Source organism: Cervus elaphus, chromosome 8, assembly GCF_910594005.1.
Source record: "Cervus elaphus chromosome 8, mCerEla1.1, whole genome shotgun sequence".
Classification (NCBI taxonomy): Eukaryota; Metazoa; Chordata; class Mammalia; order Artiodactyla; family Cervidae; genus Cervus; species Cervus elaphus.
Genome location: NC_057822.1, coordinates 20,260,260 through 20,282,548, shown reverse-complemented (window position 1 = coordinate 20,282,548; position 22,289 = coordinate 20,260,260). Strand labels below are relative to the sequence as shown.

General features: G+C 42.0%; 1 protein-coding gene across 4 annotated transcripts in view; it reads left to right on the top strand.

Annotated features, from left to right (window-relative positions):
* The window catches only part of RHBDD1 (rhomboid domain containing 1), a 187,821-nt gene that overhangs the window by 15,406 nt on the left and 150,126 nt on the right, over window positions 1-22,289 (top strand). For 3 of the 4 annotated variants that reach the window (XM_043909849.1, XM_043909848.1, XM_043909851.1), the window contains 2 exons: window positions 12,414-12,911; window positions 14,534-14,666. In XM_043909849.1, coding sequence (XP_043765784.1) covers window positions 12,479-12,911; window positions 14,534-14,666 — 566 coding nt within the window. In that variant the 5' untranslated portion in view covers window positions 12,414-12,478. Of the gene's footprint in view, window positions 1-11,379; window positions 11,432-12,413; window positions 12,912-14,533; window positions 14,667-22,289 lie in introns of those variants that run through there. The other variant, XM_043909850.1, reaches the window with a different exon arrangement.

Below are 22,289 nucleotides of genomic sequence, written 5' to 3'. Positions count from 1 at the left end.
TGGGATTTCCCAGGCAAGAATACTGCAGTGGGTTGCCATTTCCTTCTCCAAGGGATCTCCCCAAGCCAGGGATTGAACCCAGGTCTCCTGCATCTCCTGTGTTGGCAGATGGATTCTTTGCCACTAGCACTACCTGGGAAACCTGTGGAAATGTGGACATTTACTTTTTGAGTGATGGACAGGCAGGTCCATGGAAGTCTCTCAAAAGTGTAGACAGTAGTGGCAAGGGTTGCGTTTGTGAGAGGCAGAAGGTTGAAGGGCTTGCCAGATTAACAAGCACTGTCTGGTGTAATGAGCTGGTTTTGAGTTCCAGTAGTCAGGTTTAAGAGTATTGTCATCTTGGTGTCTTTAAATGAGAAAGAAATGGGATTTCTCTCTCTGAAGCTTTCTCACCAAAACTGCTGAAAGGATTTCCATTAAATTGGGCAGTTATGTTCAGAATACTCAGACTTAAAAGCTATGGGATGTATGTAAAATTCACTTTGGTGACCTCTGGTGGTGAGAGAACCCCACAGAACTGCCCATCTGTGGAGATGGCCATAATTCTTTAGCACCTTGGACAGAGGAATTTAACTTTTCCCCAGAAAGTCTCAAGGGCAGGAGCTTCACTGTGTTCCTTTTCATATGGGCAGCTCTACAGAGCAGGCTTCAGAATGACTAGCAAGACAGTAAAGTGACTGTTTTTTGTTTTTCCTCAAGTGCTGGAGAGACCAGCTGGTGGATAACATGGAACTAAGTTTTGTCTTCCCCAGATTGTGAGAATTAAGTGAAATGAAGCAAGTATACTATTTTGTAAACTATAAATAGCTGCATAAATATTAGTTATTATTGAGAACACTATACAAATATTATAGGACTGAGGTATAAGCTAAAATGCTTGAAGTTGAGCTGATGATTATTTTATATCAGCTAATACTTACAAAGTCCTTACTATGTTTCAGGTCTTGTCCTATGTGTTTTACATATACTCACTCATCAACTACTCTATGAGGTAGGTCTTAGTATTCTTTAGTATCTATTTTATAAGGGCTTCTCTAGTGGCTCAGAGTTTAAAGCGTCTGCCTCCAATGCGGAAGACCCAGCTTCGATCCCTGGGTTGGGAAGATCCCCTGGAGAAGGAAATGGCAACCCACTCCAGTATTCTTGCCTGGAGAATCCCATGGACAGAGGAGCCTGCTTGGCTACAGTCCACAGGGTCGCAAAGAGTCAGACATGACTGAGCAACTTCACTTCACTTCCCTGGTGACTCAGTAGTAGAGAATCCGTGTGCCAATGCAGGAGACATGGGTTTGATCCCTTGGAGAAGGAAATGGCAACCCACTCCAGTATTCTTGCCTGGGAAATCCAATGGAAAGATCCTGTCAGGCTGCAGTCCATGGGATCACAAGGAGTTGGACACATTAACAACAAGTTCATACAGATGATGACAAGGTCATAGAATTCCAAACAGTTGAGCCAGAATTTGAACCCAAGCCATTAAGCTTCAGAGTCTACTGTTAACTATGATACTATCCAGTCTTATTACAGTGATGATGTAGAGAAAGCTGATCTAGGTAAGAAAACATGATGGACTGGGGGCAAAGAATAACATGATGACATTGGATTTTAAGCAAATTGAGTCAGGCATAACTTAAGTAAGATTGGGGGAGGAGCATCAGGTGATAAGGGTCTGACCTTTGGTTGGGTCTGTCACCACATAACATGTGACATTATTAATGGCTGCTTACTTGTCTGGAACATTCTTTAAGTTCTGTGTCATTTTAGTGATCTTAAATCCTAACTCCCCGGAGATCATCTATTTTGTCTTCCACGTGGATGGCATTGATATTAGTACTTAGGAAGGCCTTGTAAAAGATAGTTGGACCTAGTTCTGTAAGGTATGGAAAATTTTGTATTTGTTTTCACTTGGAGAGAGGAGCTCTCATGTGTTAAAAGCTAGGTGTCGTGTGTTTAAGCTAGGTCTGGTAGCTGAAAATCAGAAAGATTTAGCCCATTGGTATCTGAGAGAGAGTTTAATGGTTGTCTCGAGCTGGGTAAGAGTTTCTTACATAGTTACGAAGATGAAGTGTACAATATTGGAGAACCATTGTGTACATGGGGATGTCAGCAGTCTTCAAAAGGGGAAAGTGCTCTCAATTCCTGGTTTCTTTTGAACCAGAGTGCAAGCTGTAGATATTTCCATGAACAGACACTGGAGTGTAATTACTGTCACGATATTCATAAAGACTAGATTTCCATTACCTTCTTCCTATAATTTGATTCCGGTTTTCATTGTTTATTCACGAAGTCGGTTTTCGTTCCATCGTCCTCATTTCTTTGTATCTTTCTGCCTCTGATGTGAAATAAGAAAACAGAATCCTACGCTGATGCTTTGATTTTTATCATTAACGTAGCTCCTGAAGTCATGTAACAGATTTTGATGGCCAGAAAAAATCTGTTGTTTATGTCATTAAATGTTGATGGTACTCTGTCGCAGCTTCCACACCGGATCCCCGGAGCCCTCCATTGACTCATCAACTTAGGTAGATGATGCATTCTGGTCAGTTGAACACCGTGCAGTGGTGTGAAGCCAGACCATCTGCTATTACATTTAATGTTTTAAGTACTAAGTTTTAAAAGTATAATTCCTATGTTACTGATATATCTATGTATGTTGTATTTAACAACTGTATCACATTTTAAGCTATGTAAGCTTTTTGAAATGCATTCATATATTTGAAAAGGAGAACAAATTACTTCACAAGTGTTTGGTTCATAAATTCTTGTTTTCCACTAAATGCAAATACATATACTGAAGCATGTTCTTATTTTCAAAAGTATCTTGAAAATCTGCACTTTGTAGTTGGGTTTTCTTGGAGCTAATACCTTTAGGAAAAGTAAAATTATGCTAAGGTATATCAGGAAGAAGAACAGGTTGTATTATTATTGTCCTGAACCAAAGCATTCTCATCTATTGGCCGTATAGTAACAGGTGGTAAAAGCAGCCTCTTATGTTTGGATTAGAAAAACCATGTATGAAAGGTTGCTGAGAGTTATGGTGGCAATGAGAAGAAATGATCCATTTCAGTTCATTCTTAGAGAAAATAGACTATGCTGGCAGTGAGAGAGAAAAAATGCATCTAATTGTTTTGTGAACTCACTTGGGCGAATATCCAAGTCAGTGTGGTATTTATGATGCTCTAATTTGTTGTTCAGCTCTTGTAGTTTCAAAAGTGGAGGACGTTTTTATGTTTAGCATATCCAATCTGCTATTTCCATAGTTTTTTTTGCTTTATTTGAATCGATAAATCATACTGACCCTCTGCATCTTTCAAAAAAAGATTTTACAGTGTGTAGAGTTGAATGTCTTGGCCCCAGTTTGGCCCCTGCTACTGAAGTACATTCTCCTTCACTTTTAGCACATCACATCACAGGGGAAGAGATGGATGGTAGTGCTAAAATTCTGGCAGTTTAACCAGGATGACTTTGTGGTTCCATCTTTTTTTCATCATCTTTCTTTTTTTTCTGAGGCGTTTGTTAAACTGTTCCTTGAAAGGGGTGTGGGAGGGAGGTTGAGGGAAGGGAAATGTTTATCTGTATGGTTACGTGTACCACTGAACATGCATATTTATATATATATATTTTTTTTTTAACATGTATATTTATATTTTAAGCAATAAAAATTTAAGCATTTGCTCAACATCATTAGTCGCTAGAGAAATGCAAGTCAGTACTGCTTCACACCCACTTAGGATGGCTATAATAAATAAGATGGATAAAAACAAGTGTTGTTGAGTATGTATAAGTATGGAGAAGTTGGAACCCCTTACACTGATGGAGAAATATTGCCGGGAGAAATATCAATAACCTCAGATGTGCAGGTGACACCACCCTTATGGCAGAAAGTGAAGAACTAAAGGGCCTCTTGATGAAAGTGAAAGAGGAGAGTGAAAAAGTTGGCTTAAAGCTCAACATTCAGAAAACTAAGATCATGGCATCCGGTCCCATCACTTCATGGCAAATAGATGAGGAAACAGTGGAAGCAGTGGCTGACTTTATTTTTCTGGGCTCCAAAATCACTGCAGATGGTGATTGCAGCCATGAAGTTAAAAAACACTTGCTCCTTGGAAGGAAAGTTATGACCAACCTAGACAGCATATTAAAAAGCAGAGACATTACTTTGCCAACAAAGGTCCGTCTAGTCAAGGCTGTGGTTTTTCCAGTGGTCATGTATGGATGTGAGAGTTGGACTGTGAAGAAAACTGAGCACCAAAAAATTGATGTTTTTGAACTGTGGTGTTGGAGAAGACTCTTGAGAGCCCCTTGGACTGCAAGGAGATCCAACCAATCCGTCCTAGAGATGATCAGTCCTGGATGTTCATTGGAAGGACTGCTGTTGAAGCTGAAACTGCAATACTTTGGCCACCTAATGCAAAGAGCTGACTCATTTGAAAAGACCCTGATGCTGGGAAAGATTGAGGGCAGGAGGAGAAGGGGACGACGGAGGATGAGATGGTTGGATGGCATCACTAACTCAATGGACATGGGTTTGGATGGACTCTGGGAGTTGGTGATGGTCAGGGAGGCCTGGCAAGCTGCGGTTCATGGGGTCACAAAGAGTCGGACACAACTGAGCAACTGAACTGAACTGAACACTGATGGAGGGAATGAAAAATGGCACAAAAATTTGGAAAACAGTCTGATAATTCCTCAAAAAGTTAAGCATAGAGTTACCGTGCTAAGTCACTTCAGTCGTGTCCGACTCTGTGAGACCCTGTGGACTGTTAGCCCACCAGAATCTTCTGTCCATGGGATTCTTCAGGCAGGCAAGAATCCTGGAGTGGGTTGCCATACCCTCCTCCAGGGAACCTTCCCAACCCAGGGATTGAACCCACATCTCTTAAGTATGCTGCTTCGGCAGGCAGATTCTTTACCACTAGTGCCATCTGGGAAGCCCCAGAGTTAACCCAGCAATTCTCTTCCTAGGTATATGTCCAAGAGAACTGGAAAGATATGTTTCTACAAAGAAATTGTACATGAATGTTCATAGCAGCAGTATTCTTTATAGCCAAAAAAGTGGGAGTAACCCAAGTGTCCATCATAAATGGATAAAACAGTGTGGTTTATCTATATAATAAAATATTGTTGGACCATGAAAAGGAACTCTTAAGTACTGATGCTTCATACAGTGTAGACGAACCTTGAAAATAGTGTGCTAAGTGAAAGAAGTCAGACACAAAAGGCCACATACTATATGATTCTGTTTGTATGAAATGTTCAGAATAGGCAGATTCGTTGAGGTGAAAAGTAGGTTAGTGGTTGCCAGGTACTGGGCAGGTGGAGGGTTAAGGAGGTAAGTGGAGAGAGTTTCATTTGGACGGAATGAAAATATTCTGGAATTAGATGGTGGTGGTGATTGTGAAGCCTTGTGAATATACACAACCCACTGAGATGTGTAGTATAAGAGTAAAATTTATGGTGTGTGAATTATAGCTCAATTTTTAAAAATCAACACTTAAGCATCTGGAAAGTCAGGCATTAGCAAAATATTCAACCTGAGTGATAGCAGGCCTCTGATAAATACTTGCAAAGTGACTTAGACAAACATACGTTCTCCTCTATGATTTTTTTTTAAAGAGGATATGCTTAAATATATATGGAACCTAAGTGAAATTTTCCAAAGGTGTGAAAATAGTAATAATGACATATCATTAATCTGCCTCAAATATGTATTGATAATCCTTTTATTGATTCTTAAAGAAAAATCTCACATAATTTTAAAAGATCTCAATGAATAGTTTTAAGATCTGTTGCACTTTTAATGACATAGAAGGCTGTTTTCAGAATAGTGTTCGATTACTCCTATTAGGACTATAGTTTCTTTCTTGTGATGTTAATTTGGTTACTATCAGATGCCAAATTGGGAATATAATTTATAACTGGTATGTATGTTTGCAGTTTAATAGCCTGAGTTCTTGAACATTTAAACTGAAAATTGAGATACAATGTCACCATGGTAAATGGTAATGATGAAATATTTCTTGCTTTTGTAAGTAGAATTGAAAATCACCATACTTAATTTCTTTTCCCTTTTCGTAAAACTCCTTTCCCCTGTGAGACACATTGGTTTCCCAAATTATAAATTCAGTTTCTTTTGTTTGTTCTAACTACTTAGTTTTTCTTATTACATACCTGTTTAATTTTTAATTTCTCATTAAAAGTAAATGTGGCTAATTTTCCTATCAATATTTTAAGAGGTCTTCCATTTCTCTCTGTCACAGCCATGATGCAGCGCTATCTTGTATGTATTACTGCATAATTAAAATGCCATTATTTTATCAAATAGTTCTGGCAAAGCAACTTATTAATACATTTTAAATGGAACAGAAGTTTATTCCTGTGAAGTTGAGGTAAACGTTACAAACACAGTTCAGGAACTGAAAGTATTAAGTGGAATAATGTGTATAGTGCTATGAGGAAGGCTGCTGCAATTGTAGGAAAAATACTTAGGGGTGAATGTATCATAGGTATTCAGACCTGTCAGTCAGTCTCATTTATTGTATAACGTAGATATATTTAACATGCTAATTTTGATTCATTGGACAAATACTTATAAGTCATATAAGTATATGAGTCACTGTGCTAGGCTCTGGGTATTCAGTGGTAGCCGAAACAGATAACTCTGCCCTCTGCATTTATGCTGTGACCATGGAGTTCCTGGGGTCCTGAGTGGCTGGATCATAGCTGATAAGGCAGAGACCAGTGTGAGATGAGCCCAGAGGGGCAGGCAGGGCAGTCCTTATCACGAGCATGTAGCTGTGGTCAAGAGTTTGGACTTCAGCCTTCAACAATAAGCCATCAAAGGCTTACCACAAGGGATTCCGACTTCAGTTTTATAATGATTACTCTGAGCAGTGGTGGAAAATGGTTGGTGGGTATAAGAAGGAGAAGCAGAATTTGTTGTAATCCAGGCAAGCTGTGATGGTGGTTTAGATTAATGTAGTGGATCTAGGGGTAGAAGGAGGGAGATTGTTAAAAGGTAGTTTGGAAGAATTAAAGTGTGGTGGATGGGATTTGGGGATGAAGAGGGGAAAGTATGTGTTGAGGATGTCATCAGCATCTCCAACATGAATAGCTAGGTAGGCAGAGATTCTGTGTCCTGAGATCTGGAGCGTGGGGGGAGGGCCAGACTTGGAAGGGACCTTCCAATGTTCAGGTTGGGACATGTTGAGTGTGAGGGGAAGGAAGTGCTTATAAGTCGAGGGCAGGGCTGGAGCAAGGGCCCAACCTGGTCTTCCTTGAGCTGGTATGACTGGTTATGGTCTGGGTACAGATTAGAATAAATAAGTCACTTTCAAAACCAAACACATTGCTCCAGTTTCCAGCTCATCAACCTTGCTTCTGTGCTGTCTCCTACAGCTTCAGTTCAGTTCAGTTGCTCAGTTGTGTCCGACTCTTTGTGACGACATGTACTGCAGCACGCCAGGCCTTCGTGTCCATCACCAACTCATGTCCATTGAGTAATGCCATCCAACCATCTCATCCTCTGTCATCCCCTTCTCCTCCTGCCTTCAGTCTTTCCCAGCATCAGGGTCTTCTCCAATGAGTCAGTTCTTCACATCAGGTGGCCAAAGTATTGCAGTTTCAGCTTCAGCATCAATCCTTCCAATGAATATTCAGGACTGATTTCCTATAGGATGGACTGGTTGGATCTCCTTGCAGTCCAAGGGACTCTCAAGAATCTTCTCCAACACCACAGTTCAAAAGCATCGGTTCTTCGGTGCTCAGCTTTCTTTATAGTCCAACTCTCACATCCATATGTGACTGCTGTAAAAACCATAGCTTTGACTAGTCGGACCTTTGTTGACAAAGTAATGTCTCTGCTTTTTAATATGCTGTCTAGGTTGGTCATGGCTTTCCTTCCAAGGAGCAAGGTCTTTTAATTCCTTGGCTGCAGTCACCATCTGCAGTGATTTTGGAGCCCAAGAAAATAAAGTCTGTCACTGTTTCCATTGTTTCCCCATCTATTTGCCATGAAATGATGGGACCAGATCCCATGATGTTAGTTTTCTGTGAGAAAGCCAACTTTTTCACTCTCCTCTTTTACTTTCATCAAGAGGCTCTTTAGTTCTTCACTTTCTGCCAGAAGGGTGGTGTCATCTGCATATCTGAGGTTATTGATATTTCTCCCTGCAGTCTTGATTCCAGCTTGTGCTTCATTCAGCCTACCATTTTGCATGATGTACTCAGCATATAAGTTAAATAAGCTTAGCTCAGCTCTCTAGGAATTGCTGTATATTGATGGACAGGACAGTATTCATCTTACAGTAAATGCCACTTGTGATCTGTTGTCTTTAGTGTTCTTAGAACCATGCCTTCCTGACCCACAAGGTCAATTTACATATTTGATCTTCACATGAACTAGTTGGATTTTCTGTTACCTTGTTACAAACAGGCTACACCCCTCACCTTGGATGTCTGACTTGGTATAACTTATAAGAAAGGAATCTGGGCCACAGATCTGATATGCAACAATACTGATTGACCTTGGCTACTTAAAACTCAAAACTTCCTTCTCTTGACCTTTGTGAAAGCAGAGCCTGACACATGTTATGCACTTCTCACATTGGTTATGATTTTATCTGCCTTTGCAGTATTAAGCATAGCATGTTGTTTTATTCATCCTGTGATTTTTTTGCAGCCAGTATTTCTATTTCCTTCAACAAATAGAAATAGGCCATTTAAGGACTAAGATTGCAAGTATTTTGGTCTTTGCTCTGCCTCTGGTGCCTGGTACAGGGGCTGGCATGCATTCAGTACTTGCTAGCTATTAAATAAATTAGTGATTGAAGGTGTGGCTGAATAGTCATTCTGTGAGAGCAAGAGATTGGGCAGATTATAGTCTTCCTAGAAGGTTATGTCTCTGAAATCTGAGAAATAAAGCCTGTAAAATGTAAATTTGGGAACCATCCTGATAAAAACAATTATAGAAACCGTGAGAGTGGAATTCCATGAGTGTATGCAAAACAGAGTGTAAGAATGGAGGGAAACTGAAACGCAAAGAAAGGGGGATTGGAAGGAGTCAGACCTACAGGAGAGCCCAGCGGCCCAGGGGAGCAGTCATCAGTGGGGAGGCAGAGGTGAGAAGGGAGGGGAACAAGAGGGGGCCTTTGGGTCTGAGCAGAAATCAAGCGAGTGTAGTGTGAGCCTGGGTGCACAGCCTGAGAGAGGCTTGGGGAAGTGCCACTACCTTTTTGTTTGTACTCTTCATCTCGAGTAATTCCAGTTGAGAGGGAACTTTTTCTTAAGCAAAGACATAATTACTTTTGGTTTTCTGCTGCACATATGGCTGGTATCATAGGACACTGTACTAATACTGAAGGGTTTATTTTGTGATTTCTTTTAAGCCGGTTACTTAATGACCATGGCCATATTTTTCCATTACTCCCATTACAGGTAATGATGTTTGATATATACATAACTATTGAGGGGAATTGCCAACTTGTCACAATAGTTGGAGATTTGAAAATCAACATGAAGGTCAATGGGAAAAATGTAGACTCTTTGTCCAAGATTATCTGGGAGCTTTTTAGTTGAAATTTTATTAAATTCTGTAGTTTATGAGATTGCTACAAAGCTATAATGACATGCCCTGGCAATAAAGAAATTTGGTTGCTAATAATGGGGATACACATATGACACACACATATGTGTAATTTTTTCTTTTGGGCATGATGTTAATAAAAATCCATATGGGGGACAGGTTGGGGAGTACATTTGAGTTTTATTAGAATGCTGTCATTTGTGAAAGCTTTTTCTCTTAATTAAGATTATTTTATTGTAATGAAACGTTGTTGTTTAGTTGCTCAGTCATGTCCAACTCTTTAGCAACTCCATAGACTGTAGCCCGCCAGGCTCCTCTGTCCATGGAATTCTCTAGGAAACAGTACTGCATTGGGTTGCCATTTCCCTCTCCAGGGGATCTTCCTGACCCAGGGATCAAACCCGTGTCTCCTATGTTGGCAACTGGGTTCTTTACCCCTGAGCCACCTGGGAAGCCACAGTGAAAAAAGGCGCTACCATTTATTCACCACCTACTTTGGTCTAGACATGTTACAGTGATCCTTGGAAGGAGGTATTATTTCTAATTTAAAGTGAAGAAATTGAAGTTTACGTAGTTTGCCCAAGGTCCCAGGGCTAGTAAGTAGGAGAGTCTAGCCATTTTTTAAATCCAAAGCTATGCACTTTCCAGTCTGTTGTCTGAATGAGAATCTTTAGTGTATCAGAGTGAGGTGTATATTTGATTGGAAGCCAAGAAAGCTCAGAAAAAGGGAAATCAGGCAAGTCAGAAAACCACTAGATGAGAACTTTTTAAGCATCCTTTCCCCTAATCTGCCTGTTTACCCATATCTATACCTGACACTTGCCTTCTTACTTGCGGAGGACAAGGCTGCTCCTCTCAGGACTTGACTCCTTTTGTTTATCTCTCGAATCTTTAGTCTGTTTCCCTTTCTTGACTAGCTTCTTCCCAGAAGCGTAACCTAGACCCATTCCAAAGCAAAGACCTCCGGTATTGTTTAGTCATTGCTGTGTAACAAACCACTCCAAAACTTAGTGAAGTTAATTTAAGATATTTACTGGGCTTCCCTGGTGGCTCTGTGGTAAAGAATCAGCCTGTCCATCCAGGAGACACGGATTTGCTCTGTGGTCCAGGAGGCTCCCACATGCCACAGAGCAGCTAGGCCTGAGCGCTGCAATTACTGAGCCTGCTCTCCGGAGCCCGGGAACCGCATCTCCTGAAGCCCCCCCACACTAGAGCCTGTGCTCCGCAATAAGGGAAGCCCCCACACTGAGTAGTGGGCCCCGAAAGCAGAGAGCAGAGCCTGCTCACCGCAACTCGAGAAAAGCCTACACAGCAACGGCCAAGCATAGCCAAAAATAAACAGATGAAAAACTTTAAATATCTTATTGTTGATAAAAGCTATCATTTGTTTAGCTCACTGTTTTGTGAGTCAGCAAATTAGTCTGGGCTCAGTTGGATTTGTGTTTTAGGCGCTCAGTCGTGTCCGACTCTTTGCGACCCTATGGGCTGCAGCCGGCAAGGCTCCTCTGTCCATGGGGATTCTCCAGGCAAGAAGACTGGAGTGGGTTGCCATGCCCTCCTCCAGGAAATCTTCCCAACCCAGGGATCAAACCCAGGTCTCCCGCATTGCAGTCGGATTCTTGACCGGATTCAGAGTCACTAGGGAAGCCTAAGAATACTGGTGTGGGTAGCGCTTCTCCAGGGGATCTTCCCAATCCAGGAATCAAACCGGGGTCTCCTGCATTGCAGGTGGATTCTTTACCAGCTGAGCTACCAGGGAAGCCCCCAGTTGGACTTACTTATTCATTTTTGGTCAGTTCAACAGGTCTGTTTCTGAGGCATTAGCTGGTCAGTGGCTGCGGCCATCAGGTGAGTAGAGCACGTGTCTTCCATCCTGCAGCAGGCTAGCCTGGACTTGTGCATGGTTGTGTGGGAGGGTTCCAAATGAGAGCGGAAGTCTGCAAATTACCTGAGGCCTAGATTCAGAATGAGTGTCCTTTGCTCTTCATTCTGTCAACCAAAGTAGGTCACAAGATCAGTCCAGGGCATGGAGAAGTAGACCAGTGAACAGGGTCCTCTTTCCTCGCTGGTGAATCCAGTTTACCCTTCAAGACCATAACCGTGTCAGGCTGAGTCACGGCCTCGGGTCGCGGCTTCCTCGGTCCCTGCATTTAAAACACTGTATGGCAGCTGTTGGTTTACTTCTTAGTAGACAATGAGTTCCTTAAAGACAGTGACCGTGTTTCAGTCCAGGATTTGGCACATAGTGGAACATTTGAAAGTGGCAATTTTTGTGAAAATAAAGCATTCTAGCAGTTAACATCTGGCAATATGGACTAGAAGATAATATATGCTTGCATTTTAAGACTTGCCAGTGTCAAACAACTTTGGGGCAGACTCTAATATATCAAAATCAAAACTTCTTTAAAATTAGAAAACAGTCCGAGAAGAAATCACTAAGTATCTGTGTACTATCATTAAATATCTGTGTACTATCTTTGTCTTTTTGTTAGGTTATAAGTTTTTTTTATACAGGAGGCAAGTCACATTTTTATGGCATGTTTGTCAGAAAAAGCATACCCAGCCATTCACTGGCCCACTGGGATTTGGGATAACATTTCTCCTTTAGGATGTACAATGAGGAGAGATGGCAGCCGGTGTCCTGGGAGTTGCTCTGGGCAACACAGAATATAAATGTTTCCATTAAATGGGAGATGAGATGTATGTAACATAAGCTCATGTTTCAGTGAGCATGTCTTGTCGATGCCCTAATTCTTTTATTTATTTTTTTTTTTGCCCTAATTCTTAATTGGTGGATTTTCATGTGCATTTTTTTTTTATTGTGTTTTAGATTCAGCTGCCTGTGTATTCCCCAAACCTGACCACATCTTCCCATCTCCGACTTGATATCTCACCATGCATCGGAGATCAAGAGGAGTTAACATCGGGCTGCTTCTGCTCCTTTCTCAAATCTTCCAGGTCGGGATCAACAATGTTCCACCTGTCACCCTGGCAACGTTGGCTCTCAACATCTGGTTGTTCTTGAATCCCCTGAAGCCGCTGCTTAGCTCCTGCCTCAGCGTGGAGAAGTGTTACCATCAGAAGGACTGGCAGCGCCTGCTGCTTTCCCCTCTTCACCACGCGGATGACTGGCACTTGTATTTCAATATGGCATCCATGCTGTGGAAAGGAATTCATCTGGAGAGAAGACTGGGGAGTAGATGGTTTGCCTACGTCATCGTCACATTCTCCCTCCTCACTGGGGTGGTGTACCTGTTCTTGGAATTTGCTCTGGCAGAATTTCTAAATGAGCCTGACTTCAAAAGGAACTGTGCTGTGGGTTTCTCAGGTAAGGCAGACACATTTATAAAGGTAGCCTGTGTGAAGACAGTAAGGGAGGTGCAGCTGCTGTTGTTTTATGAAGCGGGGGTCCCAGCCGGTGAGGGAGCTGACATCTGAGTGGCTAAGGACTGCTGGGGCTTGGATTTTGGAGAAGAGGCTTATTGGAGCACAGGAGAGTCATTGATTTTGCTATCTCCCATTATGCCGCATTATTCATTCTTGGACAGTTTAGACTATGGTCTGCCCAAAGGTAGTTTTGCAGGAAATAGGATTTTGGAAATATGCCCTGGCTCCGTTGTGATGGGGCCAAAGAGAGAGATGCACTGGTGTATTTGTGATAGGGAGTTCTCTAAAAAGATCAGGTCTCTCAATAACGCCATTAAAATAAAGGTACCACACCCTATGATGGCCCCTCCTTACCAGATATTCTCTGTACATGTGTGTGTGCTCAGTCATGTCTGACTCTTTGTGACCCCATGGAATGGAGCCCACCAGCCTCCTCTGTCTGTGGGATTTCCCAGGCAAGAATACTGGAACAGGTTGCCATTTCTATCTCCAAGGGATCTTTCCGACCCAGGGATTGAACCTGCATTTCTTGCATCTCCTGCTTTGGCGGCCGGATCCTTTACCACTGCGCCACTTGGGGGGCCCAGTCTCGATGCACAGTTTATGCTGTTTAATTAATGTAACAGGCCCATAGGGAGGTGGCCTTGTGTTCATTTTCTAAGTTAGGAAGCTAAGGCACAGGGAAATCAGTCACGGTTATACACCTCGTAAGTGATGGGGCTGGGATTTGAACCTAGTCTACATGACTATCCACGTGTTACCTTGCCTCTCACTGTTGCCCCTCGCTAGTTCTTTTCTTATTTTTTTCTTGTAGGACTGAATTGCCATCAGGACTTAACATGGGTCTTCTAAAAATTAGAATGTGAAGGGTAGGAGGGAAATTGTCCTGAAACAGAAGGAAAACAAACCCTTTCCTCTCCTTTCCCTGCTGTCCTTTCCCCTTTCCTCTAAGATACATCTTCATGAGTCTAATTGTGTGAGAACAAAGGAAATATGCCCTGCCTTCAATATATCTTTCCATGGGAGTTAGAAAAATACACATCAATGGTGTTTTTTCAAATTGAGTTAAAAATCACATAGCATACAATTAATGATTTTGAAGTTTAAAATTCAGTTGCATTTAGTACCATTACTAGTGTGTTATTCCCATTTTGTGTGTTATATATTTAATAGCATACTCAAAGTCAGTATGAATTTCTGTTAAGAAACATTCAAGGAGATTTCCCTGGTGGTCCAGTGCTTAAGGCTCCGGGATGCCATTGTAGGGGTTGAGGGTGTGATCCTGGTTGGATTACTAAAGTCCTACATGCTTTTCGGTGCAGCCAAAAGATCAAAGAAAAGGAAAAAAAAAAAAAAAAAAGACACATCAAAGGAATGGTTACCTTCAGGATTGTCTTTCTGCCAAATGTTCAGGTTGACTTTTTATAAGGAGTAGAATATGTATCAAAGCCAAGAGTTGAAGTAGTCAGATAATCATTTTCACTTCAGTTAGTTTTTTTTGCCATTGTTGATCATCTCTGCATTTGAATTGCTGATATTTGTATGCTCTTCATTCTCTTTTAGGAGTTTTGTTTGCTTTGAAAGTTCTGAACAACCACTGTTGCCCTGGAGGCTTTGTCAATGTTTTGGGCTTTCCTGTATCCAACAGATTTGCTTGTTGGGTGGAACTCTTGGCTATTCATTTCATCTCGCCAGGGTAAGTGTTTACTCTTAGAGAATGCAAATGAAGGACCTGATATTCCATGGAGAAAGAATTGAAGTAATAATGAGGTAACTGGAGTTTGTGCTTTAACTCTAAGGACAGAATCCAGTTAATGGTTTTAGTGTCAGATATTCCTGTGTTTGAATCCCATCAGCTACCGAGCTGTGTAATTTTGATGTACTTGTCTTATGTGAGTTTCCATTTTTTCACCTTTTAAGTAGAACCTGGTACACAGCTTAGGGGGTTAATATTAACCAGCCTGTCAATTAGTTAATTCTAATAATGATAATTCAAAGAGGCAGCTAGAAACCACATAATTTTAAAGATAAAAAAATCAAAAGATATTTTAGAGGACTAATGCTTTTAAGCCACTTTAGTTGTGGATTGTCTTGGTGATTTGATGATACACTCTATAAGCAGAAGATTTTACCCACGGTCTTGACATATGAACTGGATCAACTCTGAACTGTTTTGGGGTGGATTCACCTCCGTGTCACTGTGGCTGTGTCCCTGGAGCTCCAGGGAATATAGTTTGGAAATCCCTGACATCTGTAACTTTTCCTCTATAGATGAGGAAAAGGAAATTCAGAAGGCTCATTGAACAGCTGGTGGTAGGTACCAGGCTAGTTAGGATTCCAGCCTTCTGATTCATGGTCTGTATGTTCCCAGGGGAGAGGGGATGGAGTTGGAGGGTGCTTTTCCACTTTGATTCTTTTCTCTACTTTCTCTTCAGAAAAAGGAGTGAATTGTTTTTTTTATTTCCCTACCTTGATTCTTTTCTCTACTTTCTCTTCAGAAAAAGGAATGAATTGTTTTTTATTTCCCTACCTCTTCCACCAGCTGCACTTCTCTTAATCTGTGTAATGCAACTGGAAGCCCATGGTTTGCACATTTATTTTTAAACTCTGGGGATCTGGATGCTGTTTGGAGAAGGGAGAGATTCAGGAAAGTTCAGAAAGAAGTATGGATATTTTTTAGCTGCTTTTCTTTTCAATAAGGAGCTCTTTTGTTTTGCTTTTGGTTTGTGTGACTATGTTGGGTGTCGTACTTTATTTGAGAGTGTTCTTCTTGGGCTGCGTGTCTGGCCAGTAACCTTGAGTCCTTCTTTAATGCTAATTCCCATCCCGGCAGGGCAGCCTTCGCCAGCTGGTCTGTAAAAGGCAGTGGTGTGGCCACTGAACTCTGCTCATTTGCAACTGTATTGTTATCTTGTGACAGTTCCACCAAGAAAGCCTAACAAAATCTTCAAAGTTTTCTTTGAAAAAGGGTCCAGTAATGTGTGTCCCTTATCTGAACAGCCTTCCCTATACCTTGTCACTCACAGCTCCCTGACTTGCTCGATGTGACTTGGTTCTCTGTGTAGACCAGAGACTCTTGTGTGTGAGGGCAACACCCAACATTCATATGAAAATCACTCCCTCTGGTACTTGAACTTTTATTCTATAATGAATCCATTGAATAGCTGTGCCTTTAATATTCTCATGCAACTATTGCTTAAGACTCTCATCATGCATTTTTATTTTTTTAGGAACACCTCCCCCGCCCCCAGCCCCGTCCTTTTACATAGAAAAGGCATGGTTGCATTTTTATGTAATATGCTTATTCTGCATGGAGGGACCTGATACTCTGAGCCTGGGAATTAAATGGAATTTCCTTTGAAGTTTGAAAGACTAAATCTTTTGGTTTTTGAAGATTTGACTACTTTGAATGATAAACTGATGATATCCAAGCATCTCCTTATGTGGTGTGTCCAATAGAGACAGAGTTGAGCGCTGGTCCAGGAAACCTAAGAAGGGAGTGCTTCTTTGAGATGGATCTTGGAAGAATGGGAGAAACCAGAGCTCTGCTGCCCCGCATTGTTATTCTCCTGGTGGTTGTCAATTAGAATTTTCATTGGGAAAACATTGCAAATCTTTAGAACAAAGCCTGCTTTATTGATGGACTTAATGAGCTGCCCTTTGGGAGGGAAAAAAAAATCTACCAAGCAAACATTTGTGGCCCTCTGTGTTTTATGAAATCCACAGAATTAGTAATTTCCCCCAGTTAGGGAGTTTTATGGAGGGAAGCCACTCCAAACAGCCAGCCCCGTGAGGGGTATGGACCTGCACAGCAGGGTGAAGTAACCACTCTTCTTTGCTGGGCCTTTTGCTCTTGATGCCGAAAGCTCAGCTTCTCTTTACGCCAATGCTGAATCACATTTTGGAGACAGTTTGGGGTAAAGTAGAAAAGGGTAGTTTTGTTGCTTTGCCAGACAAAGGGGGCCACACGGCCGGTTCAATGCCCTCAAAACCTTGGGTCCCCACTTGGGGAAGATAGTGAGAAGTTTTATGGTAATTGTTTGAAGAGGGAATGATCAGTCCATGGCCATTTCTTCTGATGAATTGGTGGTGAGGTAAGTAGGAGTCAGCATCATCAACTTTCTGGTCCAACTAGTCTGGGGTCTATAGGCTTGTGGGCAGCGTACTATCCTTAATCGTTAACATCTCCCACTTTGAGCCGGGGTCAGAATCTGCAGAGCAGCTCAGAGAGGTTGTGTGTATCCAGTGATGGAGAAACAAACAGGACCTTGCCTCAAGGCTGCTCTTGACTGTTCGTCCCTGGCTTTGCATCCTCTCCGTTTCCTGATTAACAGCTGCTTGCATCTGCCCACTGGGACTCAGGGAAGGTCCTGGAGGCTAAACGAAGGCTGTTTCCTACAGTCAAAGAAATGGGGGACACAAAGGCCTTGTGCCCGGGAGCCCCGCAGGGCCCGCACGTGTCCCTTCCACACTCCCTTGGGTGGCTTGCTGCAGTGACAGCTATGCCTCACTGGTCTTTTCCTGTCCCCGTGTGTCCTGGGACCCGCTCGGTGGTTGAGTCTGAAGAAGTGACCCTGCTCCTTAAGGGGGCACAGGAGGGAGGAGATGCCAGAATTCTAATTTTCACCTTAAAGCTGAAATTTTATTAACCGTAGATACCATTGGGGTGTTTTTTTTTTTTTTTTCCCTTGAAGGCTCACATTGTTTATTTTTAAGAAAATGCGTGCCATTTCTTATTTAACTGTGGGCAGTCAGTTTTTCTTTCGAGTAAGTGTGATGAGGCAGAGTTCATAAAAACAGTGGCCAGTTCATTTCACAGCTCAACCAACCACACTGGTGCTTCTCTGGGAGATTAGTACCTTAGCTGGATATAGAGTTGAAGCGCTTTATGCCTATTTCCCATTTTGTCACATAGAATATGAAAAAGATGTATACTTTTTAAGAAATTAAAATTTTACTATTTATCAAGGATATTCTTAGGCAGAGCTTCCATTTTTCCCTTTGAGTGTGAATCTGTGGCTGTGAGATACCCAGCAACTCTTGATATTTTTTTGGAGTCACTGCCTTGATTTACTTGATTCAAGCAGCTAAGGCACAAGTGGTTGTACCCCCCTATTGCTTTTATGTCGTTGTTGTTTAGTTGCTAAGTCTTGTCCAACTGTTTGTAACCTCCTGGACTGTAGCCTACCAGCCTCCTCTGTCCATGGCATTTCCCAGGCAGGAATACTGGAGTGGGTTGCCATTCCCTTCTTCAGGGGATCTTCCCCACCCAGGGATCAGACCCCTGACTCCTGCATTGGCGGGTGGATTCTTTACCCTTGAGCCACCAGGGAAGGCCCCGTTGCTTTTATATCATTAGTGAAAATGCCAGCATATGGAGAGAGGCTAATAATGCCTCAGTAGTATTATGAAAATAGTTTAGACTTCATGAACTGATGGAAGGGCCTCTGGGACCTCCCGTGGTCCATGGAGCCCACTTTGAGAATCACTGCTCCCAGCTCTCAGGCTGCCTCTCTGGCCCTGCACTTAACTGTGTCTTCACTTGTGTGAAAAGAAAGATGGTAGCTTCATGCAGCCAGGGCTGGGAGAGAAAGGGAATCAGTGAAGTATGCAAGAACACATGTAACCGTTGAAATCGCTAATTAACAATTCCTAATTAGCCTGAACTGTTAATGCTTTGTCCGAAGGAGGGTGGCCACCTGTCTCTGTCATTACAGGGACTGATTATAAGTTCTGTTCCACACGAACTTAGATGCAGGGAACTGCCATCCTACTTTGGATTCTTGTGATGAGGTGCTTCTGGCTTATTCGTCTAAAATGCAACATGCATGTTCTTTCTTCCCCAGTAGTGCTGAGATAGGGAACATAACAGGCATACCTGTGTTTCAGTGCCAGTTGACACCTCTGTGGAGTTAGCTACGTAGCAGTCTGTTGGATTTTTGCCTTGGGAATTAGGAATGAGGTTGAGGAATAACAATTTGGACGATGATGGTTACACCATCTCCTGTCCCACGTGTTCTTTTAGAACTTCACTTAGAGATGGGGCCCAGGGCTCCTCCCCGTGAATTGAGTGGGTTTGTGGCTCATTGCAATCAATAGATGGCAGCAGAAGTGCCATGTTACTTCTGAGGCGAGAAGTCCCTTGCCATGTGAGCGGCAACACTGGCCCGCGGAGCCCACATTCCCTGGCACCCCCATGCCGTGAGGAAGCAGCCCAGAACATGTGAGTGAGTGGCTGATAGATATACCTGTGTCTCAGCCCAGCCTCAGCATGGTGGGGGAGAGACCGGCCACCCCGTGTGCTTCCGGAATTCCTGACCCACAGAATCTGCAAGTGGAAGGAAGCAAGTGTTATCTTGTGCTTCTGCATGTGGGAAGATTTGTCCTGTGTAACGTCAGACAGGTGAATGAAAAAGAAGTGGGGAAAGTAGAATGAAAAGCAAAGGAGTACACAGGACGGTGTGGGAGAGAGGGGAGCGAAAGTGGAAGAGAGCCAAGGAGGGAGGCTTGGGGAGGAATGCATGCTGGGATGCTGTGGTACCACGGGTCACAACAGCATCACCCACCAGGTAACAGGGCTTTAAAGCAGTGGTTGGCACTTGTGGGTTCCAGTCCTTTAAAAGGTTCTGAAATCAGTGTAGTGAGACCCAAGCAGCGTTTGAAAGAGAGAAAGGAAGGAAGGGGGAGAGGAAAGAAAAGAGAAAGAAAGACTAGTGTTGAATGTGGTAAGGGTATTATTTCCAGGAACTTATGTTTTGGGTGTATGTGTGCTACATTTCTAAAGTGTATTTTTATTGTGGAATACAGTACAAAAATTTGGGGAGGTGCTGCTTTAAAGCAGCTATTAGTTGCTTAAACTAGAGTTAAATGCATTTACTCTAAGGTCAGGGACATTTATTGTCTTCAGTGGAAGAGCATTAGATCACCAAGTCTTGAGGGGCAATGAGAATAGGCTGTGATGACAGATTTCTGCCAATTTATTATTTTTCATTAGAATAAGTATTAATTCACAAGACTTATTACTTAATAATCATGCCAGCTCTCCAGATAGCTGTCTATATGGATATGCATGCTAACAGATTTAGACTTCACCTACCTAAATCAGAACTGCTAGTAACGATTGCTCAGTTATAAACATTATTCTTAAAAATCCTTTGAAATTCAATACAAAGGGTTGATCTAGAGCAAAGGAGACAATGAAGTGTAAAAGTTAACACATTTTCTCCAAACGTGCAACATTCCTTTCTAAGCTTTTTAATGTATTGATAGAATTATTTCCAATAGCTTAGTAGAAAATAAAACTCAGATACAGGGTTAAAATACACCTTGGGAGTTTGTGTAAACAAACAAGTGACAAATGGGTAAATCCAATGATACCCAAGTTAAATGTGCTTCGGAGAGAAAGCTCCTTTAACAAGATGGTCACGTACACACTGCTATATTTAAAACCGATTACCAACAAGGACCTCCTGTATAGCACAGGGAACTCTGCTCAGTGTTCTGTGGCCGCTGGAGGGGAGGGGAGTTTGGGGGAGAGTGGATACAATGCCTACTCACTTCACTGCTCACCTGAACCTGCCCCAGCATTGTTAATGGGCTGTACGCCAAAACAAAGTAAAAAGTTAAAAAAAATGGCCTGATGGATGAGGGCTAAGGAGGATCCCTGATCTTCTCAGGGCCAGGGAGGGTAGTGGCAGCTCACTGAGAGGAGAGACAGCTGCTGAATGAGATTCCTGTTTTTCAAGTGTGGATTAAGCTATTTTTTCAAGCAGTTATACCAGTTCATTATGTCATTTTTGTCAGTTTTAATACAAATTCACTTGTATTGGGGGGCCATCATTTAAAACAAACAACAACTACTTTTTCAGTAGGTATAATGTAGTGTTGCCAGGTTATTTGGTGTGTTTGTGTATGTGTGTATATATGAATTTATTTATTGGCCCGGGTGAACGTTTTCTGAAGCATTGCTTTTCTGTTTATATTATACAATTACATCTTTTGTTTTGTATCTACTGGCACGGTTGCATTTTTCTACTAAAGTTGGATGACACCTGTGTATAGAGTTGATACTCACCCTCTGTTTTATTTCATGGAAGCATGTTTTCACAGCCTGTTAACTGGTTCAGCTTGAGTCAACATTCCAGGACTCTCCTGAGCAGATTCTTCTTCTGCATTCCTTGGGTGTCCATTTATACATTTCCTTCCTTCTCTCTTTACAGGCTCCCATAAAGGAAAGTTATATGAGTTATAGAAAAGAGTTAGTTAGTTAGTTTGTCTCCCAGGAGGGCTTACAGTTGCACAGAACTCAAGGTGAGAGCAAGACTTAATGAAAGCAATGATTCCCTTGAGTTAGGTTTTATGAGATGAGAATGAGAACTTTGGAGGCAGAAAACTTTCCCTCCCATTAGGACTGGAACTTTTTGAGGGACAAAGGAGTGTATAAATCATTTCCCTAGCTCTGGAGTCCAAGCTTGTGGCAAGAGAGAAGGCCCGGTCTTGTCCTGGACAGCTGACCCATCCCTGACCACTTACGAAGACCCTCAAGCTGAATAGGAAGTGCATTAAGAGCAGAAAAGAATTTTATCTGACTGCTGTGTTTTCTTCTTTCTTTTCTGAGAGATTTAGTGTAACAGTTTCTTTTAAAATCTGGTTATATTACCTAAAGAATTAAACTGAAAAGAAAGCAGTAGCCAAATGAGAGTATAACCTAATTTCTCAGCTCCTAATTGAAAAACAGTATATTCATGCCTGCATGGCATGGCTCATAGCTTCATTGAGTTTCTCTAGCCCCTTCTCCTTGATAAGGCTGTGACCCACGAAGGGGTATTCACTGTAGGAAAGTTCAAAATATATACAGATAAAGAACACAAATTGCCCATAATCTCCTACCCAGAGAAAACTACTTTTAGCATTCTGCCATTGCATACCCCTCACCTTGTACACAATTCTGTTTCCTACTTTCTTGTTTAACTTGTTACAAGCACAGCTCTTCAGAAGCCTCAGTTTTAGTGGCTGTATAAAGATTCGTGTTGTAGTTTCCTTATTTTCTCATTCACTAATTTTACATGCTAATTTTATTACCTAATCATCCAAATTACAAGTGAGAATGTTTACTTAAAGCATTATTTGCTAGTTTTGGCTCCCAGATCTGAATATGTCCTTGGAGTAGATTTCCAGAATCAGTTCATGGGTTTGAACTATTTTTCATGGCTCTTTTATGCATATTACTTACTTGTTTTCTCTCAGCTTGTTCTCATTTACAGCCCACCAACAGCATGTGGGAGCGCCTACTTCCCCACTTCTTGACCAGACTGAATAT